The sequence below is a fragment of the Austrofundulus limnaeus genome, unplaced genomic scaffold (assembly GCF_001266775.1).
Source record: "Austrofundulus limnaeus strain Quisiro unplaced genomic scaffold, Austrofundulus_limnaeus-1.0 Scaffold62, whole genome shotgun sequence".
NCBI classification, from domain to species: Eukaryota; Metazoa; Chordata; class Actinopteri; order Cyprinodontiformes; family Rivulidae; genus Austrofundulus; species Austrofundulus limnaeus.
Genome location: NW_013952464.1, coordinates 1965584 through 1979132, shown reverse-complemented (window position 1 = coordinate 1979132; position 13549 = coordinate 1965584). Strand labels below are relative to the sequence as shown.

The 13549-nt window shown below is 38.9% G+C and overlaps 1 protein-coding gene across 3 annotated transcripts in view; it reads right to left on the bottom strand.

Moving 5' to 3' along the window:
* prickle2b (prickle homolog 2b) overlaps positions 1-13549 on the bottom strand; it is a 138512-nt gene that overhangs the window by 10503 nt on the left and 114460 nt on the right. For all 3 annotated transcript variants that reach the window (XM_014009866.1, XM_014009868.1, XM_014009867.1), the window contains one exon: positions 7476-7659. In XM_014009866.1, coding sequence (XP_013865320.1) covers positions 7476-7659 — 184 coding nt within the window. The remainder of the gene's footprint in view (positions 1-7475; positions 7660-13549) is intronic.

Sequence of the window (13549 nt, the reverse complement as noted above, 5' to 3'; positions counted from 1 at the left end):
CACACACACACACACACACACACACACACACACACACACACACACACACACACACACACCAGTGAATAACCTACACGAATATAAAAATGCATGTGCTCCCGAATGTGTGCTGCAGCAAATTAATGCTAATCTGGACTTTAACTCCTTGAGCATTCTTTACATTCCAAAGGAGGACAATGAGTGTCATCTCTGTGTTATTTATTAGTTTCCTTTATTACTTCGTAACTGTGGAGCCGGGGTTTAAGAAAGGTCAGTTGAGGGGGAGGAGCAACCCTATAAAACCACTTGGTTCTAAAAAGGAAGATCTGAGGACAGAGGTCAGAATGAGAGGAGGAGAAGAGGTGCAAATGAAAGTGGCAAAAAAAGAGAGAAAAAGACTAAAAAAAGGAGAAGAAAAAAGAATTACATGAGACAAACGTAACAGAGCAAAGCAAATGTTGGTGTCCTTGTGGAAACGCTGTCTGTGATCGATACATGCTGACTAGCTGGTGTCTGTGTTGATGACCTGCTGCCCTGGTGAATGGATTTACTGAGTAGAAGCCATCAGCTCTGTCCTTCCCAATAACGCCAAGTCTGGCAGGCAAAAACAGATTAACCTGAATGCTCCCGACGTGCATCGGTGAGCAAAGGCCCCAATTAGGATTCCATTGTCTTTGAAAACATCTTCAGGGTAAACAGTCTTCAAGCCGAGGCATCCGAATAATAATAAAAAATAAAAAAAACAGAGCTGCAGGTCCATAAAACAGCCTCATAGAAGCAGGTTTGCAGTTGGGAGGTGTAACCCAACAACTTCTGCACTGCTGGTGTGGACGAGGGACTGCAGCAGAACGATCTTGGAGTGGAGGCGAACTTAGAGTTGACATCATATGATAGCTCATGAAGGACTGACAGGACTCTAGCCCTGATAAATAAACACAAACAGAGCTAATGACAAAGCACAAAGCACACCTCCAACAACAGGGATAGATATTAAACATGAAAGCCCAGAGGAGAAGATTCAAACACACACGGGCGTGTTATAGACGAGATTTTCAGCGAGATTCAGGAAAAGCAGCTTGTTACGAAAAAGCTAATTGAAAACAGACAAAACTAAAGACACAGAATTTCAAACTGAACAGAAGGGGGCGTGTTTTTAAAGGCCAGCAGAAAGACTTTGAGGTGGGTGACAAGAGAGATCGCTTCTCACAGCTGGTTTCTGTTGCTGCTAAAAACCAAACAAAACTAGACACCAGCTCTGGCATTCCTTTGACAAGCCTCTCTGTAGTGGTTAGTGAACACTGATATTATACAAGTCAGAAAATGAGGGTGAGACAAAGACGACGCACACAAAAAAAAAAAAAAAAAAAAACACCACAAGAGGCAATAAACCCACTGATTATATTTTTAACAGAATTTCCAGTTTTGTAATGTTTTGTCTTTTGATAGCAATTTATACTGTTAAAGAGTAAACATTTTTATTATTTAAACATTATTAAGGGATGTCCGGATCAAATACTCGGTATCGGTGGCAGGTATGGACAATTTTGAAAATCGGGTAGAATCGGATTTAGTCATGTGATCGGGCCGATCCAGTTTTCAGCATCATCATTCTTTACAACTGCCGTTAAGAAGTCAAGATGCACACAAGTATGCAGCCATGTTCACAGTGTGGGAACACTTTTCAATGGAAAACAATGATGCTGAAACTGCATCTTGCAAAATCTGCAAACTGGATGTTACTCATAGTGGGAACAGCAGGGCTCGCTTTAATACTACCAATCTTGTGAAGATGTGAACTATCCCTTTAGTGGTTTGAAAATGCTGGGTATAAATGCATTTTCAAGCAGAACTAAAACAAAAAACAGTCAGTGCAACAGTTTACAAGACACCAATTTTGAGTGAAACTGTAGCTTATTTGCTGCTATGTGGCTGTTCTTGTGCACAATATCGTTCATGTCCTCTGAAGCTTTTAAAGTGAAAGAGCAGACGGACCCTTATACTCGGCCCAAATAATGGTATTTACAATTTTAAATGTACCCATTTATATGTTCAAGACTGAAGTGTCTGTTCAGTGTTTAATCACCTGGGATCAATGTTGCCAAATATACAATAATTAACACTTTTTAAATATATTTTTTCAACTCCCCCTCTTTTTTTGCGCATGTTCTCTAATCACTACACATCTTATAACCTCCTCACTCCAAAACAGTCCATCCTCGTTCAGCACATACCATAGTTTGGGTCAAAATACAATAATTTGAAGCAAAAATACAATAGTTTGTCATTACCTATCATAACCTTGCCTGTTATGGAAACTATGGCAGATTCAACAAGGACAGCAATGCTGATATGTTTTTCATGTTTATTTGCCACAATAAACACAGAAAAAAACACTTAATGTTTCCAAAGATTGTTCACGTGTAAACTGGGCCTATGTCATTTAAATCAATGCCAAATCAGTGAATCTGAACAATAACTGGGAAAGAAAGAACTCAAGTGTCTGTTGTAAGAACAGCAGCTATAATGTCAAATAAAATATCTTGTAGAAGATGGTAAATTGTTTGACAATGCTGTCAAATATGTAGTGAGAGGATAAAACAGACAAAACGTCCATCGTCTCAATCAAATCCTAAAGTGGGCATCCAGTGGAAGAATTAGGTTACCCTCACTGGAATTATTTTAACCTGAAATCTGTCCAGCAGAAACGTCTCCCCTGCCTTTTAAAGCCCCCTCCCATGTTTTCTGCACTGATGGAGCCTTAGGGCTGGCTGAGAGAACTCATTGTATTCAGCTGAGTGGTTAAACTTTAGGTGTCCAAAGTTTGAACACTTGGCTGCTTGTACTGAATGAGGTTCTGACCTTTTCTGCCTCATGAAATGCAGTCATTACAAGTGACTGTTTGTAAAACACATTTTCACACATTAAACATGTCTGCTGCGTTTCTATAAAGGCAGCTGTGTTATTAACTCTGGAGTTGTGTTTGGTGAAACCATATAATTATTAGAGGCCTAGGATTCCTTGAAGGAATGCACGCCGTTTGTCACCTTTCATGCCAGAGTTTTATACTAACCTCACCTTAGGCTGAGAAACAAGTTTTAGCCATTTTAGTCAGACCTTGAAAAGAAAAGCATGCACAAAGTCATATGACATTGCGATGTGTTGATTGACTTTCAGCTACTAAAACATCAACATTTACTAAAATTCTCAATTTTAACTCTAATTTAATGGTTTCGAGCCTATTGGAACATTTTTTTTACATTTTTGCTTACATTTTATTTGTTTTCACTGCAATTTATCTCTTTGTATTACACTTAACCATTAAACATGCATAATTAAAGTTAAAGGAAATCTTTTATTTTAATTTTACATTGGCTTGAAGGTAGAAATGATACAGGTTTTTCAATAAAAATAGCAATATTTAGAAATAAAGAAACCTAAAAGGTCAAAAAGAAGATATGTTTGTCATTTTTTTTGTTCATATATTATTTTAAAAGTTCACATTCAGTTCTGCTCAACTTACTTTAGGATCTGATAGCATTCTGTTCCAAAAAGCTCCTGAGCTATAAACAAAAGGCCTCCTGGTCTTGTTTGTTTGACACTAAGGTGTAATATCACAAGCGGTGCCCACAGATACTGTATGTTTGTCACTTAACCATCCTAACTTGCGCTGGCATTGTCAATACCGATTTTTCGAAATTGCAGAAACCAGCTGACTGATCAACTGTCTACCTTTACTTGTAGATTTACAAAAGGCCACAAACCAGTGGCGGATGTTGGTCTTTCAACAAGAGGAAGCTCAGTTTCGGCCTACATCATAAAATGTGTGGGTTATAAATTTTACCCTCCGTTCCTTTTCAAGAAAATGATCTGTGACCCTGTCACAGATCATTTTGTTTATAGTATTTATTCATTTCCTTTTTAAAAACAAAACATTACATATAACAAAATATAAATAAAATAAAATGAGGCAGCAGAAAAAGAAATATATCTTATGATATCTGCTCCTATTTACAAAAAATATTAATTTCAAACAATAAACCAAATAATAAAACAAAACAAAAAAATTCAACTCCTCAAACAATGACTCATTACAAATTAAACAATTTCATATTTCTTTAACAATTTTGCTTTGATTTTTTTAAAGGAATTAATTGATCCAATGCTTTTATAGTAATTTTCCAGATTATTCTATAGTCTTTTACAGCAGCCAGCTCACTTTGTCATACCAGGACAGCTGAAAAGACCTGTTATTTTTCCCCACCTTTTGCACCAAATTAATCCAAGGAGTTGATCAGCCCTGCTGTTTAACTCTAAGTTTTTCACTGTAAACAAGACTATAATGGCTTCACCAAAATCCGGTCCACAACATTCAAACTGCTATTGTGTGCAGCTTGTTACTGGCACGAGGCTATTGTGAAGTGTGTCCGTCTGTGAGTGTTTTATGATGGTGAAGGGGCTCAGCAGCCCCCGCTGGACAGAAGAAGTCCGAAAGAGTGATAGAAGTCAGTCTCCAAACATAAGCAGCTACAGAAATAACACCAGAAATAGAAGCTCGATTTGTTGCTAGTCGTTTTTAACAAAGAAAATGCTGCTAAAAGGATTAATTAAGTCTCCGCTTCAACTCAGAACAGAAACGAAACTAAAAACTGCTCCCATGCATATTTACACCAAAAAGATCGTTGATTCGTTCATTTCGCTGTCAATCAAAAAGGGATTCAGCCTCCGACAGATCATCCAATAATCATGCAGACAATGAGCGTCCGACCCAGCCCCCTACTCCATAGACCCCCTGAGACGCTCAGCGTCCGATGGGCGGGACAAAGCCAGCATTTATCCAATGATCCAATCTCGTTTAGCTGCAGTCTTTGCATCGCTAATGAGCTCTGTAGACGCTCAGAGTCCGACTGTTTAAAGCACCGTGAAGCTGCGGAAATGAGGGAAATGAGGAAAGCCACGTCGTTACCAGTGATAAGAAGCTGATTCTGAACAAAAGTTGAGCACGTTGTAGCGCATATTTAGTCAATGACATGAACACACAACAGTGTATATTTTATCTTTTTTTTTTTACATTTTAGGGGAAGCTGAGCTTCCCTTGCAGTCTTAGAGAAATTGCCTCTTTATGCAGCCATATGTGGGCCATAGGTCACCAAACAACACAGTCACATTGATGGGAATGCGATCAACTTTGGAGATATTTGCTCATAAAACAAAACATTTGACTTGAGGGCAGCACCAGATCTAACAGAGAGGATCTCAACAATCCATCCAACAGGGACCATAAATGTCTGTGAGAAATGTTTTGGAAATGTACCCAGAAGCTGTACAAATCACCAACATCAGCTTAGAATGACAGGAAAAGAGAAAAGCCACAATTTCTCAAGTCGGCCGAGTCAGACAGCTGTAATCATGGCAGCATCTGACAGTTTTACTGTCCCCCACCTTTCACTGGAATTGTTCTAGTTGTGTTTAGGTCTATTTAGGAGCAGGTCAAACCGCCGCTGGTTCTCTTTCAGAGGGCTCGGTGCCRTTTGAAACTTAACTGATCCATTCCAAAGCCACAGGTCCGGGACCTGCATTTAGTTTACATTCTCTCAATCAAATTTCTGCTCACATAAATATCCCACATGTAAGAAGCTGCAAAGCATACCTCATGTTTGACTGAAGATTAAAATCAGATTCCTGTAAGTGCTGAGCGCAGTCTGCATATTAAACCGAAGCTCTTGCTACATAAAAAAAAAAAGCGCCACTACTGAGAAACAGTCTCGGCCTTGATGAACTCCAACTGGGCAACATCCAATAATTTTATTTAAAAGGACCAAAAAAAAAAAAAAAACAGGGAGGAGTGGAGGCATTCCTGACACAATGCAAAACTTTAATTTAGGAAAGACATCTCTAAACAGGGTTTGAAGACAGAAACAAGACTTTCATAGCATCTCACACATCTCTAACTAAAAGTTATACAGCTGCAGAAGAATCTCTCATTACATGTCACTGCTGGCTGAATAGCAGTCTAATAAAGAGCTTTGGCTCCCAGTGTGGAAATCTAAAACCCACCATTTAGATCCTCAGCTTCATCTTTTTGTTTAAATCTGCTCCTATGCAAAAAGCTGCACAACAAGTTTTCAAAGCTTCACAGCCTTAAAACGACAGGTTGGRACAAAAGGACCCTGATCCAGCTTGGAACTCATCTAACCCTCAAATTCTCACATATCTTTATCAAGGTGTTTGGTAAGATTCTTTGAACTTGGGGCTTTGTGGAACASTTATAAACAATCGCTGTTAATTGTTGTAGATCCTGATAGGACTAATTTGATAACGGCAGAACAGGGTCAAGACTAAATTGGACTGATGTTTTAAAACAACTCCAGTCTCAAAATGTCAAAGTAGTTCATGCAAACGACAATTATAAATCTTTAAATCTGTGTATTACAGTGTTATTTACATAGATTTTTGTTTCAGCAGCTCCCTTTTTAAGGGGTCGCAACAATTGTTTTATGTCAAATGTCCTTCCCAATGCAACATGGTCTCAAACCTGAAGTTAATACAGCCTGAGCTGAGGTACATGTCATTTTACCCCTGTACATACAAGCCATTAGCTCCACTTTGCTAGACTAAGGTATTTTAAAGAGTTTTCTACAGGTTAGTTGATAATTGTCCATCATTTCCACAAAACTGCACTTCAAAAGATCGAGACTATCACTTTAAAAAGTATCACCTTGCCCATTTCTCATCATTATCTCATYATCTGTGAGATCCTATTGCCACCACACAAAAACTTCATTCAGTTTTGGGTTATACAGGAAGTGTCGCCCTGGAAAGGAATAACAATAAAAAAAGCTGCTCTCAGACCTCAGATAGGGAAACGGGGAGCTTTGCCAACAGCGTATTGACTCAGCTCAACAACAAAATGAAACCAGCTTCCAAATCCCCCCCCCCATTGTCCAATTAAACTGGGAACCCTCCCACACGTGAACACCTACAGCTCAGCGTGAGTACTATTTGGGCGGATTTGCTTCAGCGTGCACGAGGCTGGTGAACGCGTTAGGCAGGATTGACCCAGTGTTTGTGAGGGCCAAGACACCTACTGTAAACATGTTTGCAGGCGGAAAGAAGTGGAGATTAATTTGACAGCTGAAGCCATGTAATCCTTGCTGTCCATTAGCCCCGCAGAAGGTGCAGTCAGCACAACAGGCGAGCTATTACATGGGGCCTAAGTGAACAATTACAACACAAAGACACTACACTGTAGCACTTGGAAGTTTTACTACCTGTATAGCACATTGGTCTGAAAATGTGTTAAAATTTACAAGCTTCTAGGTGCAAAAAAATTATGTTGTACAAAACTAATATTGCCAAGGATTTTCTTTCTTCCACATATTTGAAATTACAGAAGTGAAACACGTTATTGGTGGTATGAGAACTTTGCAGAGATTTCAGTGTGTGCCAGTGTTAAGGCTAACTGGGTCATATCAGCATGAGAGGAAAGTTACAAATACCTGTTCAGGTTTTAGTCCAGGAGGTACCCAGGCGTACTCTTCCAGGGCGCAGCCTGAGTCATCGTCAGATGTCGAGTTCCTCTGGAAGTCGTACATCAGCTTGGTGACCGTCTTCTCCATTTCTACAGGCATGGCTGTCACTGCATGCTCTTCACGGCGACACTTACAGTGCACACAGATCTTCCTGCCACACACAAAGAACACCTGTCAAGCTAAAGCCTATCTGAGCATCCAGGATTAAATGATTACRTTTAGAAAAAGGACGGACAGGTGAAATAAATAATATGCAATAAATTAAATAATGCTGCTTAAATGATTTATGAACAAATAAGTTACTTGAAAGTTAAATTAGTTTAAAAACTTGTAAAAATCTGAAACTTTTAGCATGAAGACAAGTTAAAACATCATTTAAAGGGATCCRTGATTAGTTGTAACATTAGACTTTATTTAATAAACATATATTTTAACTGTAAAATAAAGACTGTAAAAATACTGTTCCCTTAAAAAAGTATATACTGTATCAGGAGAAAAAAATTATTTTGCATTAACCATCTGAATTTATCCAAGTAACAACAGAAAACAAAAATAACTCAAATCAAACGAMCTGAACTGGTCGAAACATCCCAAACCGACAGAGACACGGTGCTCAACAATCTTAAAAATATCAAACACGAAGACAAAAATCAGGTCTGAATTCAGTGTAACCAACGAGAGTGAAGGAAAATATTCTTATACAAACATAAAAACTATGACTATGGTTGGGAAGAAACAACAGCCGATGAATTACCAGGAGAGAAATTCATCATCATCATCTGAATTACCATCCATAGACACTATTAATAATGTATATTTTAGTACAGCTCAGTTTATCTGTTTATCAAATAATGCAACTGTTCGTCTGTAAATAAAATTTGTAGGAAATTAATCAGTTGTGAAGTCTCACAATTATCAAACCAGCATTCTTTGCCTAAAAAAACAAACAAACAAACAAACAAACAAACAAACAAACAAACAAACAAACAAACAAAAAAACAGGGATCATTTTCTGTAACTCACTTTATGGCTGATAAGGAACTAACTATTCATATCTACCATATCAGATATCATTTCAAAACGATCAGACCATACCTTTAATACAAATAACAGGAGATCAATAAGAATACACAAATGAAAAAGAATAACCAATGCTAGTAGTAGTATTTTTTGAGTGAAACAGTCCATAAGTTTGCTGCTTATTTTTTCTCTTGGCAAACAATTCCAAAACTGAAGACCTTGTATTTTTTTTATTATTTTACTAACTTTAACTGAAACAAAATCATGTACACTTTAAAAAAAATATTTTATAAATGAGAAATGTACATAATCTCTGCTCAATAAAATATCCTATATTATTTATTTATTTATTTATTTGCAATTTCATTGGCATTTGATCTATTTTTTTCCAGAGACATCCATCCATCCATTTTCTGTACACRCTTCTTCCTTTTCAGGGTTGCGTGGGTCACTGGTGCCCATATGCAGCAGTCACAGTACGAAGGGCGGGGTACACCCTGGACAGGTCGCAAGTCCATCACAGGGCCCAGAGACAATGTAATGAAAATCATAATTGAATTTCTTGACAAATACACATAGGAAAAATGTGACAGAATCATAAGGTCCAAATATACCTGGGCAGCCTTTACATGTAAACGTGATCAATAAGACAAGAGACATTAAGATTTGTTTCCATAGCTCTATTTTTTTTAACGGTAGAAAATAATGCTCAAATATTTGAACACATCTACTTAAAATTTCATTAAWCGATACTAATTGTAATTTTTCCACAGAATTACTTCAGAAAGGTAAACGTGTCTCTTTGTTTCTCCTTAATCTCCTAATAGCTAGGCATAAATAAGGAAAAATATTTTTCACAGCCTGGACTTGCAGACTCAAAAGTACTGAAATCAACACCCAAAAGTGACTCATTGGAAAATTATAGGGTTCTTGAGACACGCCCAGAACCTACAGATGTAGGTTAAAAACTTGGTTGTGTGGAATAAAATAAAACTGCACCAGGTCTGTTTTCTGRTGTAAACAGAAGAGACACTGCATGCATACAGATTCATGTGTCCTTGACAGTTGAAGACCCTGAAAGTGGAAAACGGGTGGCCAAAAGGTCACACTCCACTAACCTGTTACCCCCTCAGGCGGCTAAACCAGGAAGACAATCTCATTATGTTCCCAGATGGATGCCTGTTTGTCTGAGTGGAAGGAGCTTAAGGACACCTGGGACACCATTTGACAGACAACTTTGAAGGCCCAGGCTCTGTTACAGTATACTCACACACACAGATGCAAAGTAGATTGAAAATATCTGGAATATTTTTACTGCCTTTTACTCTAACATTTTACCCTGTGGTCTATTTGAGCCTGCTGAGCTCATCGAAATGAGTAAAACTGCAAAGCCAAGATTTCAGTCCCAAAGAATATTGGTTGGTCCTGCTTCTGTTCTTATACACTGTACAAGTACTCAGAAATAATAATAAAAAAAACTATATATAACCTCTCCAAGTCTTTACTTGTCTTTTTGTAGAAAAAAAAAGGCACTTCATGCGCAAGGGTTGAGCTTTAGGTAATGCATGTGGGTTTAAATGATAAAGAGCTGAAGGATTTTATGCTAAAACAAGCAATTGTAATATAAAGACTTAAAACATCCAACTGACATGCCACAGCGTGTCATAAGAGGAGTAATCCTTGAATGTAAAACTTACTAATACCGCTCAAGTGGGACAAATTCTCCATAAACCACTTAAGATTCTAGCCCACTTGTCATTGGTCTAACTGATTGTGTCAGCTCCGTTTCCCTGCACAGTGAACAACCTCTGCTCCTTCTGCTGTCAYTGTGGAAGGGCAAGTTGTAGACTTCACAAACTGACTCCATAAATACAGTATTAACAAAAARAGACACCAAGTGCCGAGATATTACTGCGATGAATAGTGATGACAGAGCAGCAATGCAATGTGGGCAGATGAAGCCATCAAAGAATTGTCAAGCCAACCCACTGGAGGGACAAGTGTAGATAATGCCAACCCCAGGAGCATTGTGGTGCTATAGCTTGGGGCAAGACCACTGGGCATATTACACCCCTGACTATCACCACTATTAATGATTTAATGTGTTGGCTGGTACACTTATCTATTAATGCTTACACTATTAGGCCAATCACTGATGATGGAGTACAATAACACCACATAATACTCCTTAGTGGTGATTTGTATGATGGGTTCTTTGTTCATTTGCCACTTGACGTTGGGATTTTAAAACACTTTGTACCCAGATTTTGTGGGTAATAAAATGAACTGCTTTACAAGTGTCTTTTTGTATCTTGCCTTGATCTCTTCTTCCCAACTTAATGTCTTTTTGTACCAAACTTTAAGGTGTTAGTTAAGATTCCACCCCCAGTCTGAAGGCACATGATATAAAACATATCACATTGTTAACAGGGTAGTGCATGGTCACCCAAAGATATGCCATCCGAACTAGACCGTCTCATTTCACAGCCGTTTAATGCAAGTAGGGGTCTCTGCAGAACGTGTTGTCCTGTGGGCGGAAACGGCCCAAATCGTCATTGGCCGAGGTCTTAATGTGGGCRGAGACGTCCCTGCTCGTGATTGGTGGAGGTCTTGATGTGGGYGGAGAMGGCCCTACTCGTGATTGGCGGAGGTGTTGATGTGGGCGGACATGGCCCAAGAGACGYGATTGGTCGGATTGACGGTGGGGTTTGAGGCTGGAGGAAGYGAGAAGTAGCTTGGTCGAGTCGGGCAGGAAGTAACTTTTTTTTAGATTCATTTCAGTCATAACTTAAGAAAAGAAAGTGCTAGTTGCACGAAATTTGAAAGTCGTGTATGTGAAAGGATGTGTAACAATATGGCTCAGTCAAAACATCTCTAACCAACCTGTAAAAAAATACTGATTTTTAGCGATCATTTTACAGGCTGGTTAGGAATGTTTTAACCAAGCCGTATTGTTACACATCCTTTCACATGTATGATGTTCAAATTTTGTGCAGCTAGCACTTTCCTTTTTGTGCAGCTAGTACTTTCCTTTCTCAAGTTATGACTAAAATTAATCTTAAAAAACTTGTTRCTTCCTGCCCAGCTCGATCAAGCTACTCCCCACTGCCTCCACCCTCCTCAAACCCCACCATCAATCTGACCAATCACGTCATTTGGGCCATCTCCGCCCACATCGAAACCTCCGCCAATCACAAGTAGGGCTGTCTCCGCCCACAGGACAAAACTTACTGCAGAGACCCCTTACTCGTTTAATGCAGTCTACACGGGCCGCGAAGGTTRCGGCCTCCATGAACTGTGGTCTAGGCAGGCTACAACCACTGAATTGGGACTCAGCAAGAGTTTAGTCACAAAATGGCAAAGAAATTACGTGACCTGGAGCCTGATGGTTTACAAATAACCAGACAGACTATATTTGGTCAGAACCATCCCTGCTCAACAGTTTTCCTGTTACGTGATTTTGAATGAAAAATAAATTCTTCTTGTGTTGATTCCAGATGTAGGATAATGACCTCCGTCAGTGATTCACCTTGCAAACTTTCTAATCTTCCCTCAKCACCCCTTGCAGAGATGCTGCATACCTAGAGGGCCTGTTGCTCCTTCCTTCCCCTTGATTTACAAGCTGCTTTATGAACCTGCTTGGGATTTTCCCTCCACTGAAACATAATCCCTCAGCTTCCCYGTATATGCTGCATGATTTCAATTAGATCAGACTTAGTGAATCTGGTAATACAAGTGAAGTACATCACTGAAGACCCGTAAATGACACTGTGGTACAGAGAAGGAAGTAAGGAAGCTTGACTCCTTTTTTAAATGTTGACTGGCCCTTTTTACCCCAGGGGAGCTGTAAATGCAGACATACAGTACCATTGGTCAGTTGAAAAGTGAGGGTTTGCTTAAACACTGGGACGGGGGTATGTATACGAATGGCAGTCACTGTAACCATGATGTCAGTGGGCAATGATTCACTGTTTCCAGTTAATYATCATCATCCTGCTCTCCAAAATTAGCCCTGTTGCCCAGGTATTGGATAGTTTTAATACAAAACCAGGGTCCAACAGGGCTCTTGGACAAATGCAAAGACATGCTTCGATAAACGCTGCAAGATCTTCAAGCCAAACTAACATTATAAAACAAGAATGCTTATTTAACAAATGTGCTTCAAAATGAGACAAATATATACAAATAAAAATGTTTTTCAAATCAAAATGTGGGTGAAGGTTTTAACCTTAATACATAAAGGGATAARTAGTTTTCCCCAAACTTTGAAAGATGAAATTTTCTGATGCGATCTTATCCTTGAGCTACAGTTTTAGAGAAGAAAAATTCTCATTCTTCAGCAGCTCCAAAAAACCACTAAAGCTTTTCCATGGCATCACTCTAGAGGGCCAGATTAAAATCCCATCTATACAAGGCGGCTCCACACAAAAACAGTGGTTGAACAACAAGAAAAGAGCCCAGAGAGGAGAGACCAGCTGGATGCAGGAGGCAGCCAAGCCTAGTCTTTTTTCTTTTTCTTCTTCACCATGTTTGTTGTCTTTGGAAGAAGTGAAGGGAGTGGACAGACTCTGCTCCCCTTAATCTGCCTTTTCTTTGGGGAATGCGACATTTTTGATAAATGTTGTGAAGTTTTTTTTTTTTTTTTTTGTAATTTACAATAAATAACAATGCTTGCAAATTAAAACAAATTAACAAATTAACACAGCAAAATCTTTTTAGAAGCAACACGCTATGAGATGTTGAGTTTGAAGCCATTAGCAGTTAATTAAAGTTAAACAAGATGGAGGTGTTCCTGACAAGAATCAGGTTTCATAAAGACAGTTTCCCCTCTTAGAAGCCAATTAGCATGAACCTGTTGCAAAGTGTTGCAGAGGGCAGAGATTAGACCTGCATCCACCTGTCAAAACTGATTACAGATTATAGGCAGCTAAAGACCAACCTGCTGTCCAGATTGTCTTTGGGTCAGATTCTAAAGGATGGTAAATAAAGCTGTTGGTCAACTGTAATATATATATATATAT